Source organism: Varroa jacobsoni, unplaced genomic scaffold (assembly GCF_002532875.2).
Source record: "Varroa jacobsoni isolate VJ856 unplaced genomic scaffold, vjacob_1.0 scaffold_868, whole genome shotgun sequence".
Classification (NCBI taxonomy): domain Eukaryota; kingdom Metazoa; phylum Arthropoda; class Arachnida; order Mesostigmata; family Varroidae; genus Varroa; species Varroa jacobsoni.
This window is the reverse complement of record NW_019213770.1, coordinates 39608-62633: the sequence shown is the minus strand read 5'-3', so window position 1 is coordinate 62633 and position 23026 is coordinate 39608. Positions and strand designations below refer to the sequence as shown.

At 37.0% G+C, this 23026-nt stretch overlaps 2 protein-coding genes across 4 annotated transcripts in view; both read right to left on the bottom strand.

Annotated features, from left to right (window-relative positions):
* Positions 1–694: 694 nt before the first annotated feature.
* Positions 695–10290, bottom strand: Phm (Peptidylglycine-alpha-hydroxylating monooxygenase). 2 transcript variants are annotated; one of them, XM_022840481.2, is made up of 9 exons: positions 9348–10290; positions 7045–7099; positions 5741–5863; positions 5356–5507; positions 4768–4921; positions 3927–4030; positions 2194–2277; positions 1641–1779; positions 695–902 (listed from the first exon to the last, which is right to left on the bottom strand). In XM_022840481.2, exons 1-9 carry the CDS (start codon positions 9480–9482, stop codon positions 775–777), a joined length of 1074 nt encoding a protein of 357 aa, XP_022696216.1. In that variant the 5' UTR covers positions 9483–10290; the 3' UTR covers positions 695–774. The 2 variants fall into 2 exon arrangements, with proteins under 2 accessions (XP_022696216.1, XP_022696217.1); XM_022840482.2 differs by lacking the exon at positions 9348–10290 and adding an exon at positions 7983–8007.
* Positions 10291–12445: 2155 nt separating this feature from the next.
* The window catches only part of LOC111264500 (uncharacterized), a 28673-nt gene continuing 18092 nt past the window's right edge, over positions 12446–23026 (bottom strand). For both annotated transcript variants that reach the window (XM_022840473.2, XM_022840474.2), the window contains exons 17-23: positions 22719–22918; positions 22104–22258; positions 21226–21346; positions 19651–19752; positions 18641–18740; positions 15788–15953; positions 12446–12900 (exon numbers count right to left, since the gene is read on the bottom strand). In XM_022840473.2, coding sequence (XP_022696208.1) covers positions 12729–12900; positions 15788–15953; positions 18641–18740; positions 19651–19752; positions 21226–21346; positions 22104–22258; positions 22719–22918 — 1016 coding nt within the window. In that variant the 3' untranslated portion in view covers positions 12446–12728. The remainder of the gene's footprint in view (positions 12901–15787; positions 15954–18640; positions 18741–19650; positions 19753–21225; positions 21347–22103; positions 22259–22718; positions 22919–23026) is intronic.

Genomic DNA, 23026 nt, shown 5'->3' with positions numbered 1-23026 from the left:
ATTAGGGCTTTTTTGCTTTGACAACCACCACGTTTCGTTAAATATTCACGATTACTCTGATCGCTTGATCCTAACACCCATTTGTGTAGGATTATTACTTCTTAGCCAAACGCTGCTTCCCACTTGAAGATACATGTGACGAGCAAAAAATTTTCTATAAGTTTGTTATTCTTTAAGGGGATACTCTAAGCCACTTTGTTACGAGAACTTCGGTCCAAAACTCGATCAGTGTAACCTGCCGTATTCCATATTCAGTCCTCAAAATTTCTTCTACATCACAGTAAGTTGTTGCACCTCCTGCGCTTAAGCGATAATCGATGACTGTTTCATTTTCATCTGGTCCATTGGTTCGATCTTGTCCGACAGTGTACTCGTATTCGCTGTAACTAGTTCCAAGCATCGATATGGCCTAATTAAGGGTTTTTTACACTGCGAAAAAAAGCTCAATTCTTGGCTAAAATCTAGATATTTTTTTTTATATTCGTTTTTTTAAATTTGTATTTATACTTGCTTAAACTTGCGTTATGTAAAACTGTAAGAACTATCAGTTTCTTTAAACCTATGATAGGCGCAACACAAAAACAAGCGCCCTTTAACACATCTATATCTGCAGTATGTAGTTCTGTCTTTATCTATAGCCGACAAAAAAATAAAATAGTCCGATTCGGAAAGCCGTTGGCAAGTATAATAAAGCTTTTCATCCAAATTCAATCCAACTGCCTGATTTTTTTAGAGAAATCGAAACTAACGTCTATTCATTTGTGGCCATTTAGCTCAGTCAAGTTTACTTGCGCTTTTGTCCACCCAATTGGGAACGGTGATGATACGAGGATCGGACACCCAGTCATATGAAGGATAGCCCGCGCTGAAACAATATTTCTCATCGAGAATGCGGTCACCATCTGCAGAATATAGCAACAACAGCAGCAGCTCAGGTTTGAAAAACGTGACGTTTAAACGTTTCGTCAGATCTTTAAACGAATGTTTTACGTGTCATTGCGGGCCGTGGAACGTCTAACTGTATTGTTTTATTCGACGCACGGGCTTGTTAGTTTAGGTGAATATTTATACATATTGAAACTATTAGAACTCACATATATCTTACTCGAAACTCACATGATTAATAAAAGGCATCATGCGAAAGATTACTAGAAAGTACCTAGAAAAATGTATGTATTGAAGTGACCTATTGTCGATTCCTAGGTGTCTAGTACAAAAGCTTCTATTAAAAATTTTACACTTCTGTAAAAACCGACAATAAATCTAATTCTATTTAAATTAAGGACCGTTAAATGAATTAGTAAATAAATTAGAAATTAAAACATCTATAAATAATCTAATAGAAAATGTGTGGTGATTAGTGCTCCTCATTTTCGTGTTACACTGCTCTAGATTAAAGGTGTTAGATGTCACCTAGCTTTATTTTTTCTGAATTATCAAATTCCACAAACCGTTTTCTCAAGCCTTGTGTGAGTGTTAAAAAAAAAGCTATGAATTTTAAACCAGTTGGACCTAAGAGTCCCTTGGATTCAGCAAAAAGCAATCCAAATAATTTAAAAGCTAATTTAGGTTGCGAAAAATAAAAACTGCAATTACCAAATTTGATTTTTCCGCAAGCGGAATCATTACCGCGAACTTACCAACATAGTACATGATATAGAAGTTACACATCTCGTCATTGTTCGTGATCCCGATGAAAGTAGTATGATCACGGAAGTTGAACATTGTACACCGTGCTGCCAGCACGTCGCCCTTCTTAATTTTCAACGGCTCGTTCAGCTAACACATGTAAAACGTGTTGAAAGAAAAAAACAGTTATAAAACATGACAGATACGCTCACCGAGTGCCGTTGTCACCCAAAACTAATGTCTGATAAGCTCTGAGTATCACATGTCACAGAAGCATGATTGCTATTCAATTCAATTGAGATATTTAATTCTACAGCTTTGGTTATAGTCCGAACGCTTAATAGCAGTACCAAACATCAACGCTAAAACACTTATTTAGCTTTAGGTTTTAAATTGTATTAATGTATAGATCTAGTTACCAAAGAATTCACATGGTAGAAAAGTTCATATGAACTTATATAATATAAAATAACACTTTGCTTATTGACTATAATTTTGCTCATATTCCCTTTGAATATATATATATATATATATATATATGCTATCTTAAAAAATAGGACGCACAGGGTAGAACATTTGTGGCAGCTGAGGATTTCTTTTTCCAATCAACGTCCACTGATTCCTCTTTGATGACGGATCACGAGCCACCTGATCAAACACAGCATCACCCTAGTTAGAACGAAGCCTATAACTAATTTTTCGATAAAACTTGATGACTTACAATAAAAACTTATATTATGATTATATTCACAATAAAAGTGTACATTAAAGACATATTGTGTAATTTTTAATACATGATCTCCTAGGTTTGGAACTTTAAACACTTTTGTATAAACAACCGTGGCCAAACTAAAAGTCTAAGTTCATCATTTAACACAGGTAATTCAAGCCTTTCTATTTCTCTCTACAGAAATTTCCCTTGCATAAAATTTGTCTCTTAGTATAAAAAATCCCAAAACTTCTTCCTCGATAGACTTCTTGTTTATAGAGATAACCTTCTAAAAATGCTTTTTGAAACTCGACAAGGTTGAACAAATTTCTCTCAACCAGCTTTATTATAGCCGCGGGTACTAAGGGTCTGACAGAAATTACACATATTACTAATAGAGATGAGATATTTGTCGCTACGCTAGCACCGATTTATGTAACCGAGACTCTAACATAGATGAGAAATATCATTTATATTTATTACTCGTAAGACTCACTTCCAAAATAAAAGGTTGGGCATTGAGTTTAGAAACTGCGCCGGTTTGTTTGCGATAGCACGCATTCGTTCGTTTGCTATTCTTAATACCAGGAAAGGGCCAGTCCTCTCTAGAATAAAACAGTGAATTAATCATGGCGAAAAATAGTGCGTCATTTTTGGAATTTACGCAAAGACTATTATTATCCAATGCGTGTCCGCAGGACAAACCCTCACCAAGATCATAGATTTTCTTTTCGCATGCTTCATACAACTTCAAAAAAATCCGAAGAAATTCTCTAGTAAGCAAACCGAAAGGTCCTCAATAGGGCTTATATTTAAAAAGTTCAAATATTCACAAAAACAATTGGTCAAAAACATGTTTGATACATTTAAATTTCTTATATAAATTTAAAAGTTGTTTCGAGGACCAAATTATCAATATGTCGTTCAGATGAACTCCAACAGTTGCTCCTTTTCAGATTTTCTAAGCCAGTTTTTTTCCTTCTGTGCTTGTTGGCCGTCATAAGTTGTTGTATTTCTATGAGTTATGGCCTGCTGTTAACATAAATTTTATTTCCGCTAGAATTCTTGTGCATAGCGTACTCGGACCGTACTTTATTATTGAAGTTTCACTTACCAGTACCGTTTGACCCACGGTCACCTTAAAAGAGTCATTTGCGGACTAAAGGAAAAATATTTTGAAAATGACCAGAGGGTTGTTTAGGTCCTGAATTAAAGACGTGGCTGAGACGAAAGCACATGACCATTAAAAATTATTAATTTAGCACATCCAAAAAAGATGGCTGAAGTATCTGTCTTTGTTTACAGACAGTCTCTAAACAAGCTTATAAAAACGTTGAGTTTAAATGCCCCCTTCTGTGTGTATTCGTTAGAAAAGTACATTTTACTATTGTCGCGTAACGACCTAATAAGATCCATAAGTGCATCTTGCGTTCTGCAGTCTAACTTCACTCTTCATCAGCTAATGAAAGCTAATGCAACGGGTAAGTAGCTAATCGTTCTGTGTAAAACGCGGAATACGTTTTTTTATCGCTTTTGTCCTTTAGGGCTATCCGTACATGTTTAGCGACTGACAAGTTGACGAACTCACCTTCCACCCAGAGACCGCAAGGCCTAATTTATGAGTATGTGTGCGGAAGGCAAACGGGAACATGGTGACGTCCTCGTCAATCTTACAGGCCGTCTCCAGATGGGCTAAGGACAATGTAATACAGTTACAGGTAGCTCTACATGATAAAATGGCTAGTTTTGAAGCCAATCAAGGAAGCCATCAATTACTATGATAATGTCTTACAGAAAGAGTCTGCAAATATTGAGTCCGCATATTCTGTATGGCAGGTGTGGATTATAGTTCTCTGAATGATAAACCAACTGTGAAGGTGAAGGTAGATAAAACTAGCTTACGATTTTGGAAATATAGGCTCAGAACGGAAGCAGAAATAAGTATAAGTAGGTTGGTAATTTCTGAGACACAAGAGGTGCTTAAAAAAGGATTGTTCATGTTATATTAGTAAAATATCTGAGTATTTTACAATTGTGGTGTTGCAATACGGATTATTCGGTTTTTGAAATGACTAAGTGGTGCAAATTTTTTTATATTGAATGTATTTCGTTACATAAAATACGATCAGTCAGGAGAATGGACTTAGTTAAATTGTTCTTTTACGTGCAGTCCTTCTAGTTTACGTGTGAAACATGACTTTGGCCAAATGAGCCTTACCAGAATTAGTTTGACAATACTAGTGGCCGATCAAGTTCTTTATGTTCCACGAGCGCTGTATTGGCTCTAAGGGGATTGTCCAGCGATTCCCTTGGAACTAAAAAATTATTATTCCGCTTGAGCGCCTGCTTTAGTTATTAGGAATAGAAACAACTCTGATGATTTTTTCTAGACAACAAACGTGTTTTACGTCCAGGTTTGAAGTACTTACTCTCTCTTTTAGCCGGAAGCATTCCTCCTGTGCCTAAAAGATAAATACCCGCACGTCGTTTAACAACTCCAGATGACCCGTCGACCATTTCTAACGAAATTCCTGAGTGATCTCTATTACCATTCACAAAGGAAGATACATCCGCATAATGGACCTGCAGGAAATTTCCCATATACGTAGAGTAAATACTCATACTTTTCGATAAAGCAACACAACGATATACAGTTCAATTTGGGCACATTTAGATGCACTAACCGAAAAAAAGTACTGCAAATAATTGAAATTTGCCGCATAGAGTGATGTTAACTACCTATGGACAATTGCTATAGACGAATGTTTTTAACAATGAATTTGCTTTGACCAACTGTGTGTCCCTTCACAAGGGAACTGCCTGATAATTGTGTCAGTAACTTATTTTTTGTGAGAGCGAATTATCACTTGGTAGTTATTAAGGGTGAGAAAATATAATGCATAAATAAAAACGTATTGCTTAGAGAATATTCAGTTAATAAGTTAAACTTGTTACACAGAAAATTTTGCTAATATTCCGCATATCGCATATTGTAATGAGAGCTATATAATACCCACTTGTAAAATAAGAAAATTAACTCCGGAGTTCCCGCCAACTTTAAATCCGACGCCTTTTGGTAACTTAAGCGGAGGAGCATCCAGCGCCCAAGCGTAAAGAATTTGGCTGCCATCTGCACAAACGGGAGCTCGACGATATTTACTTTGACCGCCTGTGTTTCACAGCGCAATAATGGCGAATACTACAATAAATTTCATTCTATTTGTCTATCTACTTTTTACTAAGTCATTACAGTTTCCGCTGTTCAACATAAGAATAATATGATTTTCTATATAAGCTAGAATATTAAAGATAAAATACTTTTATTATTAATAACTATAATAAAATAATAGTTAGCTGTTACACTAGATAGAAATAAAATAAGTCGCGACAATTGTGTCATGCCTGTCATTTCTCCGCAATCCCAAATGGCACGCGGAGTGTCTCTTTGATGATAGCCGGGTATTGAGCAGCCATAGACGAGGATGTGATGAGCAGTATGCGCGGTCGCGTTTGGTAAAAATCCGACTGAAAAAATTAAATAAGAAAAATATATCACTTCGAAAACGCCAGCTTACCCTGTTGCACTCGCGATCTCTAGTAAAATCATAATAACATAACAAAACTAATAGTTTTTTGGAACATATAATGCAGGGTTTTACAGCTTGTCGAATAGACAAACTAAAATTCATATTTTCTTTTATCTAGCCCACGTCTTTAATAGTATCATGACAGTATTGCAAATGCTTAGCTTTTAAGTTTCATCCAAATTGGCTTTATCCACTGTCTACAGCAAAAAAGACTGTCCAGGAAACCATTGACAGATAGAGATCGAGTCAAACTTCCCCACCGTTGCTTCATAAAAGCAATTTGCTCGAAATATTCCTATCCTACTATAAAAATATTCAAATATATTCATGAAAACGTCACAATTTTTTTGTATTCCTTTTACTCATTCAGCATAAAAATAATAAGGTCACTATTCAATAAGCACGATATTGAGAAAAGCTGAAATGATTCATCGTCATAATTGTCTTCGTGCTTTATGTCCCTCCTTTCAGGAACATGTTCACAGACGGCACCAGAAACGAACGCGCTTAACATCAAATGATCTCAGATGCCATCGAAATGTGAAACTATACGAGCACTGAAACGCCATGAGACAACTCCTACTTTCTTCGTATTGTTTTGTGTGGTTATTTTTTGAATATGAAATACTGATGGCCGTTTACAGAGAACGAACAAATGGCTTTTTCACATTTTTTGCAAAAACAACCTAAGCGCTAAAATGGCACAATTCAGTTTTTACGAGAACAATTTTGCCATCATAGTAATGCGTAGATCAGGGTTGGCATGCTTAGATTCATGTTTGAATATTTCGTAGCCCTCAGGTACTAAATGTAGAGCAGAGTACGAACGAAAAATTCAATAGCAAAGAGTCAATGTCGACGATCACTTTTTGTAAACATAATATTACCAACCTGGTAGACATCCCATTAGATAAATAGCATTTAAAAATTGAATTTACCTTCCTATAAATATATGATCGTTATGTCAACAAATATTTTTCGCATAGAATATGAACAAGCAACGCGCAAATATAAAGATGTTCGATGACCAGAATACCTATATGGTTCGTTATACTGGAAAGCACCGTTACGATCTTCTAGGTGAACAAAACTAGGGAGCAAAAAGCAATGCAAACTTACCGACATATTTTGTCTCATCAGGCATCTTAAACCCGACACAGAGGTATGTATCCTTCTGTAATTGATAATAAGTCTTCACATAAGTCTGAGATTTCTACAGTCGGAACTATAAATCGTGTACTGAAAATGCGAAAATTAATTAGCAAGTTCATTTTGCGAAATATTCGGCTATTTTATTTAATTAAATCGTTCTTCAAGTTTTGAAACATGTCATCCAGTGTAACTCTCTATTATATATATATATATATATATATATCCTATGTGTGTCTTTACTTATCATCGTTTATTCATTATACTTGACTATTTGTGGGAGTAGCTCCTTGCTACGTATCGATAACAGTGCGTATGTGGTGTTTTTTGCTTGTCAACATCGTTTATGAGATCTATAATAGCGGCACTACTGAACCAATTACCAAGCAGCCTAACATGTACGTGTTGCGTGACTTCTTCTGTGGCTGATACATAACAAAGCACAATAAATATTTGCAAAAAAAAAATCAGCAAAGATAGTTCATGTTCCGCCCTAAACGGCAAAGTTTTTTCGTAACAATAGGTAGATTATAAACGGCTTATAAAGGACGGAAAAATCAAGCGAGCCCTATCATAGTTACATAGTGCATTGGTGTAAGCGCATCTGCTTAGACATTTAATCTAAGTTGGTGATCGAGCTCAATTTGGAGCATCTTTCCTTTACTACAGTTGTCTCGAACATGACATTTACTAGATCATACTAGCTAAAACGTGTTTTTTCAGTTAAATAACAAATCGTGATGGTACGCACACCATTTGCCTGTATCAACCGAAGGCAACAAGTAACTGGTCATGTTCTCGTCAGCAGTGGCAATATTTAGCCGTACCGTATCATCTTTATTTACATAGTTCTACTGGAAATGCATGAGAATTTACAAATAAGAACATTATAGCCACGCAACTATTACCTGAAAACAGATTAGCTTATCCTATAAATTAAAGCAAATATTCTGTAACGCACACTGTCTTTCTTATAGAATACGTAGCCTGGAACAGTGTAACACAAGTGCAGAATAGCGTGCTGTTTTGGCGGGCTGATCGAACAAAAATGCGGAAATCAAGTATAGCCCAATGAATAAAATGCTAATTCAGGTAATAAATCTACAACCTTTTCAAGCCTAAATTAAATCGGCAACATAAGAATAGCGCAAATAAGTCAATATTATATTATATACAATATTAATAAAATTGTAAATCCAAAAGTAACAATTATTATATTTAATAACAGTTATCTGTTGAATAGGTAATATCAGCATGTTTTATGCATTTATTGTTTCAACAATCATTCTACAAGCAAAATCTTACACTATTCAACGAAATGCTCTTGTGTATTGTGTGTATGTGTTTGACGTGCTTTCTTCGCGTTTTTACCAAAAGTTAGATTTCCTCGTGAAAGAATGACCTGTCATCAGGTGGCCTATGTTTTTTTTCATTACCTTCTAGCCAGGTGGGATACAACGCTTTTGGAAACCTGAACGCATCATTTGGGCATACAACTCAGAAAACATTTTCAACCGAATCAAAAATTCGTTGAGTTTAAAAAATATTAAGATCGTTTTATAAACATTTGGGTAATAAATTTGGAGCAATCAATGTTTGCGCTCTGGTATACAGACACAGCACTTGTATTAAATAAACCCCGTAATTACTAGTTCTGAAAAGATTTTTATAACTTGCTGAACATGCATTGGTGAAAGATAGCCCAGTAAAACAGGTCTTGTAAATTCAAAGTGCATTAAACCCTCCATCATTTTTACTGAGACCTACATTTAATTTGCCGGAAAGCTCTTTACGTTTTATTGTTTAGGAGTATATACGACATCACGGAAAACGGGCCAGTTCGAAGCAATGCCTAATTTAAATAACATAATCGAGCCCAAATTCTAACATTTGGCATCGCAAGGCAATCCCAAAGCGTGCCGGCAGACACTGCCGTGTCGAAGTCTATTTCATTGGACATCGTTGCAGGGTAGCAGGGAAAACATAATTTGAAAAGATCAATTCTATATCTGGCAAAGTGGTAATATGGGCACCAATGATCAATAAATATTGAATCCACCTCTGAACACTTTTCGGTCTCATTATTATTATTTTAAACCAAAATCGATTACTTAATAAAGGCTCGAAATACAGATATTGTTTCGACTACCCGATGTTAAAAATTACCATCTACGTAGAGTATTGCGACAATACATAACAACGCCAGTATCAGCCGTGGGTCACTGAAAATCAACTTATTGTTTTACGAGCGAATAGCGGTGGGTTAATCTTACCTGTTCGGGAGCCACTCCGGGCATCTGCAAATATTTTATGGTTTGGTTTCCCAAGGACAAGTTCCAAAAGTTTCCGAATACTGCCAGAGCAAACGCCACAACTGTCAGATAAGAACTAACCGGCGACTGACCCATCTTGGCAATATAGAATTCGAATCAGTTGGCAATCTTTCCACGTAGACTTGTTGTTTATACGTTGCTTCGTTAGCTTTGGCGAGGACTGTCCTTCTCTTTTTTGGTACCTACGAGTAGACCAGATTTCTTCTCTACACTACGTTTGGCAAATGGAATAACATATCGGTCGCCGAAGCACTGCCAGTTACCTCGCAAATTGATATTTCTATTGGTATTCCGGCTGTCGTAACTTCAACCTCCTTTCAAAGATCGGGATTACGTCTCTCGTGACTTGCAGCTACGTTCACTGGATAAGTCACAAGTAGATACACTTTGAGTTATGGGAAGAAATCCGTCATTGATCAACGCACCGTTGCTCACTGCCTGAGGCTGCCTACAGGTGGGAGAAGTCGCACGCAGAGACGACCGCTGCTTTTACATGTAATGCTTTGATTAATCCTTCTGTAATGGTAACAAAAGACGTCCGCTTGCTGATGCTGCGAGTTCGAATGGTCTACTAACGCACTGAATGAATATGAGAATTACTAATTTACACTGTCAATGGTGCTAGCCGTTAGGCACACTGATTTTAATCTTATTGATGGCTGGCAACTGGCCGCACCACGTCTGGGTTGTCTCGGAGCTAGAGTACCGTTCTGCCACTTTGTCCTGGGTTGAACCTGTGGCTGACCGGTTGGTCAAGAACGGAGATAGACAGCGTCGTACTAAGGCGAATACACGCTCGTTACTACACACAACCTATGGCCATTCCAGATGCTACCAGATGGCTGCTGTGCTCGCCGCAAACTCTCCTCTCCGTTGCGGCCCTATGTTATGGAGCGCGAAGCCCCTAAGGCTTTCAAAAGATAGAACCACGTAGTCGCGTCATCATTCAACGCTTCTTGTTTAAAACATGACGAAGAATTATAGGAAAATACCTACTCATAAAACTCCGTTTTATTGAAAAAAAGAACTGATCCTTAAATTATTGCATTTAAAAGAATGTACGGCTCAATCGAATATTGATATTGTGAAGACTAAGTGATGCTTCTAGTATACCCAAAAATCAATCGTGGTTTATACTAAAGCCGAACTCAGATGTATTGCTGGGGAATATGGAATATAAGCTACATAATATCTTTAAAGAAACAAAACTTAATATATTAGTTTCCAATACTAATGTTGCGCTGAACCTTCGTTTAATCGATAGTGTCAAAAATTCTACTTGATAAGCAAAGTTTCATGAAATCTGAGACTCTATCCGTCTCTTCTTCCCAAATGCTTGCTATACAGCCTTTAGATTCGAACGTATTCTGCTGCAAGTTCTAAGCTTAATAACAAAATTTGAGTAAACCTATATTTAAATAACAAAATTTGGTAAAAAAGATCGGTTTGTCCCTAAACTCCATGAAAACTATACAAGAAGAAAGCGTGAATTCAATGGCTACGGCAGTTAGTGAACGCTGGCGTATTTCACACTAGCGTGGCAAATACTTAGATATAAAACCGGGTGCCCGTAAATGTAAATAAAATTTGCACTAATACAAAGAATTCTTGTTCCTATCGACTTTTTATTAATCGAAACGCGTCACTACTACGAAAGTTGAGGTGCGTGTGTTTGGCTCGTTGGGGCCGAGGAATATACAAAATATAGGTAAAAGCCCACTTCACGAATGATGACTCGCCCAGTCTAAACTGAAGACTATTGGAAGCAGTAGATGGCTATTGCCTTGGGCGGTTTTTCGTCTTGCCGCTAGATCCTCCCTCCGCAGTCTTCTCATATTGTCAAGCTGTATGGTTGTGTTTCGTTCTTTCTCGCATGCCTCTCTCCGATTTCCCTCCCCCCATGGTATGTGTCTCTATTCTATGTAGCAGACACGTACTTTTCGTTCTTCCTCGGCTCCATCGGAACAGTCGCGAGCGACCAAAAAGGTACTCCCTAGAGGAACACAAAAATTGATTAAGTTGAGGATGGAGCAGAAAAAAACGGAGTATTGCCACCCTTATGATATGGGACTGTAACAGGTCACCTTAGCTTTAGGAAGGGTCTCTTCATCATAGTTCGTCTTGTCGTTTCGAGCGAGGGAAAGGGGACGGAAACTTGGATACGGGTGATGGCGCACGCGTGACGTCAATGAGAGAGTCATCATTGCGACCAGGAACGGTAGGTGTGGATTAACGTCATAGCCGAGATGGGTGAACGTCAATGAAAACGAAGATAAACAGCTGGGAAATCGGAAGAATGGTGCAACACCCAATACATTGACAGCTGTTTAGGAAAACTCTTAATTCAGCCCTATAAGCATACGTAGCAAATTAGGCCGACCTCACGTCTAGTGTACTAGTACACATGTGATCCTTATATACCCTTTGTGGGTGAACGGATAAACTCTATTAAATAACGATGCAGGATGTTTATTTGTATTCTTGAGAAAAAAAAAATGCCCTATACGCATCAAACGGTGGACACCTTAATATTTCCCAAAGGATTTGATAAACTTGTCAGGTGTCAAATGGGCTAAATAACAAATACGCTGCCTACGTCTATATAGAAAATCCTTAGAAAAGGCTTTTAGATAACTATAATAATAATAGGAAGTAAGATGATGCCAGAAACAGCGCCCCGCCTTCAAACTACGCATGTGATAAATAAGGAACTGTAATAAATGAAAGGATACTATAGAAGAATGTATTTGGCGCAGAGACAATTTATGTGGTTAAGATTTTGTGTCAGAATCTCTAATATCCTTATAATACATCTCAAAAGCTTCTTTAACGACCTGGAATGGTTAGAGAATGTAAACGATCGAACATTATGTTTGTTATGGAGTAATCAGATGCGCAAACGTAATGTATCTATAGTATCTATAGTGTGAAAACTGTGCAGTTTAAAGTATGTAAGACACAGACTGTTCGAAACAGCCTTTTACGTATGTGGATTAGGTTTATTGGTGTTATATATAAAAAAAAGTGCAAATAAAAAATAAGGCTAACTAGTTTATTGTATTTATATTTGCTATGAATCAACTGTTTCACTTAAATACATATTTATTTAAAGTATGCATATGCTTCTTTTAATACAGCGTCAGCTAAATATATTTTTATATCTTGCTGGTTTATTACGCTAGTTGGTTAACGCTTGCATTAGACAATTCCATAATGGTAGTGTTGTCACCGCCAAGATCTGTATGGGTATTTGAACAGACGCGCGCACGCGTTTACAGTAGGGTTGGTTCGAGTGAAGACCTCTTTTGACCACTTTTCAGCTTATGATCTTATATGGCTATCGTCCAAATCAATATAATCGACGATCTTTCTTTTGACGTTTTCGACCTCCATAGGTGTTCCCTGCTTTTGCTCGAAGTCCAGCCATTTTTTAAAAACGGATTTCATCTTACGAACCGGAAGTTTAACAGTGAGAAGCTTATTGAATTTGTGCCTAGAAGAGACAATGATAGAATACAATTTATTTTATATCGAGCTAACCTGGACGCCGACGAAGGCATTTAAGAGTTAATTTTTATGAATTAAAGCTGTTATTTCCACTTAGTGTTCAATCAGTCGTTCTTTCCTTAATGAAAATATCTGATGCAATTTTGAAAACATTTTGTGATGTTTGTTTGTTAATGTCCGACGGAAAAATTTCGTACGCTGCTGGCAAGGAACATCTTTCCAGTGTATGCGACGATGCGGTCTTTGGGGAGTCAGAAATGGCATGTGTTCGCGGGGATTAAGACGCGGCACACAGACTCGTAAATGGTAAATGGGTGTTCCTGGTTGAGAATCCAGTTTCCCTTGTTGCGATGCGTAACCGAACAAGGGAAATCTTTTTGTTGATTTTACCAAATACCAGCTTTACTCTCGTCAGTTCTCAAAAGTACGCATAATTTAGTGCCATGGTAGTTTGAATTTCTGTTACGAAGGGCTTCTTTTAGATCCCAGGTTATGCGCGTACTAAAATGTGGATATAGGTTTTTTTGGCCCAACTTATGGAATCAAAGTTCGTCAACAGTTAGCCGCTGTCCCCAGCTCCACAGCTAGAAGTGTAATTAGTTATCTTAGTTATCTTGTAAGTAAGGGAGTAAATCTTCTTCAATAATAGTTCTTCAATTAATAAAAAAAGATCTCTAACACACAACAATACTGTTACTTTTTTTGGTACTATATTTCTCACATCACATTTGTCAGTATGGCGAGAAATTTAATGAATGTTATTACATTAGCCGTTCTGCGCCAACAGCATGCGTAGATGTCGTTGGCATTCTCAGATCAACGACACCTTTGTCAGAGTTTTCAGATCGCCCTAAATCCACTGCGTACGGGAACCACCGAGGTTTGGAAACGACGAGAGGAGGAAACGATGGGCGTTGACCTTGCAGCATGACTCTCATACCCTGTCACAAATGCATAACACATTGGTTTGGAATACCATCATAGGTGACACTCTAGCCCCATATATGACGATCGCGATGCTGGCATGTCTGATTTGGTAAACGGCGCACATACTCGGCGCTGCAGGGCAAATGCTTCTTCCATCGATTGGCACTCGTGACACTGGGCATTGCTCAGACGGTTAACTCTAGGTGTGAAATGAAGTGAGATTAGCGTTTGGTCTTAAATATTAACCATTTTCCGTGTCTTTAAGCTTAGTAGGCAAACTATATATCACAAAGGCGATGTCAATCGAACTGGAAAACCCAAAAGCTAGATCCTTCATGTATCCGTGCAGTGAGGCAACGTTTCAGCTGTTATGAACCTATAAGTGAGAAGCAGGTTCTCCGCCCTATAGGCCAAAGTGGTTTCGGTATTAACGACATTCGCTCACAGATTTATAAGTCTACTTTTCAATGAAATAAAATGTTGTTATAAACAAAATATGCTCATAAGGTAAATATGCTTCATTTATCGATATGACCGTAACCCTATTATTTCTTAATGCAACAGCGCGGAAAGGACTGACAAAAACAACTTGGCTACAGGTATGAATCTTCTTATCAATTAGGCCCTTTTCGAGTACTACCTCTAGTACAAACTTTGCTTCTGAAGTATGTTGCACGTGAGAATTTATATTGAAAATTACTACCCGCGGTATTTACATAATTTTGTCGCATTTAGCCTCGCTAGACAAGAACGTAATTAAGTTGGCAGAATATTTCATTGCTGATTGAATGACATAAAAAACCTTTAATTGGGTAATTTAGGACAGGATGACGATCTATTCCTAGTCATCGGCTAAATGCGAAATTCTACGATAACATCTTTCGTTTTCATTGACATGACAACAAGCTGTGTTAGGCATTCTATAAGTAAATAAAAACGTTTTTAAATAGGTCTGCCTCTAATCATGGTCGACGTTATACTTGGCTCTCATTCTCAGACCTAAAGAGATACAACACATACACTGTTGAATCATACTGAACCGCTAATGCAGCGCGACTTTAGATGTGTTGGCTACATGTTACCTACTCTTAGTCTACGAATTGTTTGATACTATTCTTCGAGAAACTCAAACAATTAAAACTGAACTATCCGCAGTGTTGCTTGAGGCAGTCTTAGAGATCAAAACTTAGCCATCTTTAAACCAGCTCTCAACACAGTTAAGAATAGACTTGGACGGTGTTTGAAAAGTTTTGTGTATCTAAAATATATTTGTCACTACAAAATAAGAAATATTCGTTTAGTTTCCTATAGTTCTACACTGGTTCTCAGAAAACTCCTGTACTTACATAGGTTCAAACTAGTTGTTTTTTTTTCCTATTTGCTTGAAGGAACATTTCCGTTATACTATCTTTTTTAAAATATAGTCTAAATTTTCGAGCCACTATGGTGTTTCGAAGGCGCATAGGAGCCCATCGAAGACGATCCTTATCCCGAAAGGCCAGCTGCACCGATGACAAAGAGTATTATCAAATATCTTCAAGTAGATTTCGCGAGTGTGTATTATTTTTGGTTCCGTCATTTGGCCCACATTCCACTATTCGTACAGCAGTTCTTACTAAACAAACTCAAGCTTCTGCGACTCTTTCTACTTTCGAAGCCGAACAAAGATCTGAAGGGAAAACGTTTCGATTCGATAAAATCAACAGTAGAGAGGTAGCCGGCCGAACTGTGTGTTGCATCCAACGGAGATCACTTCAAAGGGCACAACTTAAGTTAAAACGAGTAGATGAATATTTCCCAGTTTTAAACAAACGACTTACTAATTTTTGGACAAAGGGCTATATATATATTTCTAGTAATTTACAAAAATATTAGCTACGTTGTAAGTAAATCCTTACAAAACAGCAATACGCTAGGAGAAATGCTTTAAGAAGAAGTAAAGTTACCTGACGGAGTCGAAGTCCTGCAATTTAACAAGTTGATCTATGTAGACGTTCCACAAGTCAATTCGTTTCGGATAGGACAATAGTAGATTATCCATCAGACTCTTGCCCACTTCATGTTCACCGTGTGAGAATTCCATTGATGCAAAACGTCTAATTACGTCGATCTCTAAGGCGGCACCGAACACAAATACAAACGCTGTTATTATTGTTGAATCATTTGTTGCATGATGTTTGTATTTATTCAAATGACCTTGTGTATCTCACGACATGAACTAGTGGGAGAAACTCAAGCGAGCCCGACAATACATTCCTAATAGGTCCTCGAAGCAATTCTGAACCGATTTTACATACCCTAGGCCATTATTTTAGAGAGTTATTATGAAGCCATTATTTATTAGAGTTTTAAGATATAGAAATTTCACAACGCCAACCTTACCCTGTCGCTCAAATCGCATCTACAAATAAGTAAATAGCAATTTTTCTCGTAAATAACAAGGGCTCTGATTCGTTAGTGAGACAAATTTTCACCTATTCTTGAATCAGGCGTGTGCGACAAATCTGAAAGGCACCAATCTGAATACTCCGATTTATCATGTTCTTAGTATAAATTACTTGCCAGTTTATTTAATATCGTATGTTTGGGAGGGTGCAAAGATCGTCTGCGTATCTCTCTAAAAACGTCACCGTTCGCTAGAATTTAGTTTGTTTTGGAACGTATGCATTAAAGCTCATAAAGTGGTTCCTAATTGCGTCTATATCCTGCATGCCAGAGGTGTATCAAAAAACTAAAATATACACTTGGAACCGAAGAACGGTTCCTTATGAGCTCCAAGCTACGAAATAGGCTCTTTGAGTAGAGATCTATGCTGATTCTACTTCCAGCAAATAATGTACAACCTTCATGTTCATCTTGTTTATCAATAGGTGAACAAAGCTTAGGTTTGTACCGCGTTTGGAAATGATATTATTTTGATGAATAAGTGAATAGAATTATGCTGTCATCGACTGTTTATAAAGACGTAATCGGCAAATAAGCTGGCAAAGCTCACCTCTAGTTAAGTGAAGATTGCGCTACAACGTCCTGGTAATCATATGCAATGAAATGTCTATTTCATTGCTTTGATAGTTCATGAAACGTTTTGTAGAAAAACGGAGACATTCTGACGACTATTTTAAATCTCTAATATTCTATCTTCTTGACGTTTTCGATTATTTCTACTGTGAGAACAAATTCTAGGAATTACCTATTCAGTATAGTGCTAAAATGAAGTGGGTCTCTGTATCTTGGGTTTCTTCAGTAGACCTACGAAACGGCACTGTAATAATAGGCCTCACCGCTCCCTTAAACGTGAGTGGCCTTACAAACTAAAAATATTTGGTTTTTAGCATTGTGTATTTTATTCTACCGCATTCTAGTAGCTGCTGATTTTTTCCTAAAATTAGCAACACATCGAGGTTCCAGTTGATTGCGTGATAACTCGAATCGTCAGATCGAAAGCTTTTGAAATACGAGGTTGGAAAGGAAGTCCCCACGCTTGGTTACTATTTTTTTTTTACTAATTTTTTTTTTATTTTTGTGATGACAAGTTATCATGTTCTGTATTCCCTACTTTTGCCTGTGACTTAGTCGCATTTTCCCATAAATCATGCATACGGTCTCGCTAGAAGGTAATGCATTTTGATTTGGAAGATGTTTTCCAGTTACATTTTGAAGCCGTGCTGAAAGTAAGGCCACGGAGGTAATTGCCCAGTGAATGGCAATAGCGATAATACGGCAGCGCAAAGACCAGAAAAATTGAGACTCGACCTCGAACGTTAGGTCTTTTCTCTGGAATATCCTGGTTAACTCGGTACAATTAGACCGAATAAAGGTGCCAATCAACTGTCCGTTTCGTAGAATATAATTCCCAGTGAATATGACTCTCGCAGTCCCACCGAACGCAAAGCATGACTTTTCTTAGGATAAAAATCTAGTTATGCCCTGGGCCTTAGCTTTTCTTATGGTACCACCCACTCCGATTTATGGTTAATGTTAACGTACAGACAATATTGCGCGTCACTAATGACGGTTCGGCGCAAAAATCCTTATTGTGATGCTTGATACCACGGAGAATCGTGAGATGCAGTGTGGAGCCGTAATAACTTGTTGAGGTCAGAAAGTTTTTGAGGTACTCACGCTCCAAGTTTCTATATCAAATCAAGAGACTTGACGTAATTAACGACAATCGTGTAGTTCGTTTTTTCCGAACTGTTGTGTCCTTTCGGAAAGTCATTATCAAACCCAGAAAGTCGGCTGGAGCAAGGGGCATCCTGACGCCGTTTTCAAATTTGGCAAACCACCTATGAACCGTCTTTTGTTGCGATGATTACCGTACATTAAGCAAGTGTCCCAAGGAGTTTTGGTAGCGTTTTTGTTTTTATACGTAGTACAGAAGTTGTCGAAAGTGCACTTTTTCCCACCTGTAATGTCTATCCTTAAAGAATTGTTTCGAGCTAAATTTGCACTCACAACACAATATTCTCACAGTGCTGATCGGGCAGGAAGAGCCCTTTCGAGCGGAATATTATAAGGAAACTTCAAATAAGGGAAAGTGAGAAAAGAGGTTTATAAAGCAACGCGCAGGAACTTTCTTTCCAATCCAATAGATGAATCAGATATTGGACATGTTTTCGTGGGCTTTAAAAATTCCTAAATACTTACTCCAGATAACTTTAATAATTACTTACCTTCTATAGATGTACTGTTAATTAATTGCCCTTTACAACCATGTATTTGATCATAGATCGAGTGGCATGTAGTGTTTTATCATATCAAAACTTCATATTTCAAGCACGATTCTAAATATAACTTACGTTCTTTATCAGATAATGAAGAGAAGCTCTTCTTGAGCAATTGGCGCGCTTCCTGTAGCTGTCCAGTTTCAAATAACCACATCCCAAACTCAATCCATACCTGAAAAGGTAACGGTTTTGTAAACTTCGTCACAAGGAAAGTTCAAGGTATTGCTATCTTACTGATGCAGTTAACATTAAATTTCTATTTTTCAATAAGGTTGTTAAATTGACAAAGTACATTTATGCTTTCAACCTGCATCATGTAGTAAGTCAGCAAAACTATTATTCTAAAAATATTCTCGGCAGGTGAAATCTTGACGACTGTTCAAAAAAGGAAAACAACTCCCTGTAATCCAAAATAGCCTTGCATTTTCTGTAACTTACTTAAAACAATGAACTCTTTGTCGTGCGTATCCAGATATATTCTTATGTTAATCCATACATTCACTTTTATTATTCCATAAACATAAAATAATCGTTCACAGAAAATATCTTTATTTTGAGATAAAACAATGACAGTATTTTGTATAATAGAAATTAAACCAAAAAAAAAAGATAAAAAACTGTTAAAAAAATAGCAATTAAAGAGTTAAAAAATAATCAGTTGTTCTTGCTCACAGAGATAGAGAAATAAATATTAATGACTATAATTTTGTGTGAGTAAAGAACACTGTTTAGTAACCACCAGTGAGGAAGAATGATACAAAATTTATTTTATTTAAATCCGATTATTTGGTGAACCGCTGTACTTTTTATGTCTATTAATGTAACATATGATAAATACGCATATTAGTTGCATTTTTGTTAAATATGGTACAAAAGGTTTTTCATTTGAATTTCTTGGGAGCAAAGACAAGTGGCTTCAAGCTTATGCGACAAACTTCGACGAGGTTTGCGTGTTCAGCCATTTTAGCAATGGAAACCATAGTTCCAAAAAAAAAGCAGATCATAATTTTGTTCTACATTCTAGCATAATTGCAATCCCTTTAAATCCTGCAACTTTCTAGTTAAACTTGCTTTATCCTTACCTCTTTATATGGCTTAAATTTCTTAAGCAAAACTTCGAAGGCTTCTCGCGCCTGATTGGGTTTGTGTGACGAAGCGTAGATTTTCGCTAGATGCAGGTGCACCTAAGCAATAAACAAAATAGTCAGTTTTTCTTTTTACAAATTAAAAACATTTAATATACAAGACAAACAATCCTCTTACCTCGATAGAGTGCATAACAAAAAAGTTGCAAAAATAGGCTCCGGAAAAAAACGCCTAAATCTAGCTAACCTCATATAGTTTTTAATATGTTCCAAACTAAAGAAAAAAAAACTCAAATAATTCACTTAATGTTATTATGCACACAAATGAGATCTTGAAGAGGTTGTTAACATGACATGATCTATGATACTAAACTGACCATCTGTGTCCGTCTATCTAACCAAAATCGTTCACAGTGAACGGTCGCCTCGGACTGATTTTTTTTATGTAATTGGCTAGATTCGAGCTGGGCTTAATGTAAAACTTTGACAAGAAGTTAAATCCTCTGTTGGCAGATAACAGGAACAAAATATCAGGAGTAGAAGAATATTTTAACGGAAGAGTAGGAATAATTATAACGCAATAAGGTACTTAGCTTAGATAAGGTCTTTCCTGCGTTACAAGTGGAATAACACTTATTTGGGTATATATCGGTAGCTTTGAAATCAATATCAGTTATGTTTTTAGTAGATGGATGGTCCAATCAGAATTATACATTTCATTGAAATACTCGCTTTATTTACTCCATAGATTAAACATATACAAGGTACGGCATTCAAATTCAAATCAATCTTAGTGGGCTGTTTGACGTAGCGTTTCCCCGCTATTATTGACGTTAGAAAAAGGTCAGTTTTTTTTTCTAGATCAAAACAACAAGCTCATTATGGTTAAAAGCTGGTTAGAGCACACCATAACGGAAAACCTACGACAAAGAGAAAATCGTGTGGACTTGCTAGTTGACCTGTTCCCTCCAAGAACACATTCATAATAATTCGTTAATTCCGATTAAGGCCTTAGCGAATAATTCAGATGTGATTGAGCATGCCATGTCATGGATTGGTCACGACGGCCTCAGGTAAAAGTCGGCCAATCAAACCGAGACCTCGCCCCTCAGTTCGCTCAACAATGAACAAACAGGTCGACCTCAATTTTTTCCTGACGAGAAAATATTTATTATCTATTCAAAAATAAACTGTAGAAATAATTGTTGTTTCCCTCAAAATCCAGAGAATGTGCCTATTGTAAGTAAAAGCAAATTTACGATAAATGTTTATGTGCTGTATGGTGAAAAAAGCGTCATGCCATTATAGCTCGTCCTATATATATAAACATCTATTATTCACGCTTCATTCGCATCTTCTACGAACAATTGTGGGATCACGTAAGCGTCTGATAGCGTAAGTGCCTGAAGGAGCATACTAGCTAGCTAGTGCAGGGTGACCATTTAAAAATATGAGTATTTTCAGGAATGCGTACAAACAGGTGAACTTCACTAATTTTATTTAACCTAATCAACGATGATTATGTAGATATGAAACGACTGGACAATTTTAACGTAGTCTCAAATGCTATACCTTTAAAGGTTCATTATGCTTGACCGCCTCGCGAAAGGCGTCGTTGAGGGACTCCTGCGATCCGTACAAATTCTCTAAGTTGAGTAGAGCTAGCCATATGTTCAGCTTATCTTGTTCGCTTCTGCAACAAAGGTTTATCATGACCCACTGTTAAATTTAAGGGAACGAGCCATTTGGCATTATTTGTACTCCATATGACTAAGCAACGTTCGTAACATTTTTATGCATCTTTTTATCTTGCACAAGTAAGTAGAAAGCATATACAAGTCATCTATCTACCTCCCATTAGCTCTAGTGGTAACATTACCATTTCAACGTTCATCAAGTATTGTTAACAAACAATAAAATATGTTAAACGTTATTTATTGCGCACAGACTTTTTGCATGTTCTTGCGTCGTCATCGTAACAGAGAAATACGTGAACGCAAGTTGTTCAGCTATTCGTACCTTCAAAAACAAACCCAGTCTGCATCGGTAATCAGTTTCATATATCCACTATTCGACTTGTCTGACTCACCTCAAGCAAACTTCCCTTTACTTCATTTCTCAATATTGCTTTTGAAAGAATTTGACAAAAAAGATTTTGTTCTACGCTCTTTTGCTGTCGTTATAGCAGGGAGTAAAAATGCACATATTGATAAACATTTTTAAAAACATCATGTAGGGGATCTGATCAGTTCATTACAAGATCTTCGATATTGTCGCCGATTTTGTATTGATATGTAGTTTTTTGGTGGCAGGCACCATCCCTTGACCATATTCGTTCAGATGTGAAGCAAGCTGCGTTTTCATTTATTTCTGCATCATTTAGAAAAAGTATCAAGCTAAATTTTTTGATTGTATCATATACATGCACCATTGAAACTGTTTCAACTTACCCGTGAATAGTCTTTAGCGCTCTTTTGGAGACTTGTCTAGCTTTATCCACTTCTAACTGCTTTAGGTGGAGAGCTATTAGGCGGATCCATAGAGACGAGTCGTTTGGTGAAGCCATGACTTTACGTTCAAACTCTTCAGCCGTCTGAGGCGAATCCTGCCGGTCGTTATTATCTAATTTATTAGTAGTTAAAGTATCTGTCATACTTAACATTTGTAGTTCCTCGAACTTCATTTTATCATAACTTTTCATGCAACTTTTCTTACAATGATAATCTAATACTCTTCAATAGCAATAAAGAAGTCAGTCTAAACCAGTGACGGAAAACCAAGCTTATTCCCTAATTATCGAAGCACAGATGCAGGCACAGCAACTGATTTGGGCTATACCCTACTTACAAAAAGTTTTTTTGAAATCCTGTTTTTTTGGTCCTCTTTGTGTAAAATCATATTGTAACATACACTGCCCTCGTGAGAGATCTCACTGCCTTGTAGCCAGCTGTAATTTCAACTTGTTCTACAACGAAGTGAGAGCCCATCAGCTTTCGTTTTTCGGAAAACATCATCTTCCTTTTCAAATAAGGCCATTTGGTTTCCCAAACTAAATTAGCACAAACCTCTTCTGCTACGTGTTGCCCCAGAGCTTGTCTGATTCGTTTCTTCTCCTGGTCTTGCATCTGATTTTCTTTTCTACGTCGCTCTTCTTCTCTATCGGCTTTAGTTCGTTTTGTTGAAAGAGTTTTTCGTGTATTATCTTTTTCATCACCCTCATCCGAAGACTCGCATGTAGATGATCGGTCATTCTTCGCAGTAACCTCTGCAACCGGTGAAAGCAAATCCGCAATTGCTGCATTAATTTTTATAGTCGATGAGACATGCGCTAAATTTTATAGATTAACTGCATGTTATATATAGATATCTATAT

Bases quoted from the DNA above. Each gene is read 5' to 3' on its own strand.
- Phm (XM_022840481.2), bottom strand. From the start codon at position 9,482: ATGGGTCAGTCGCCGGTTAGTTCTTATCTGACAGTTGTGGCGTTTGCT. The intron at 5,508-5,740 runs GCATGACACAAT...TGTGAAACACAG, and splicing joins GGATTGCGGAGAAATGACAG to GCGGTCAAAGTAAATATCGT. The intron at 4,031-4,767 runs GTAAGTACTTCA...CATTGTCCTTAG, and splicing joins GCTTCCGGCTAAAAGAGAGA to CCCATCTGGAGACGGCCTGT.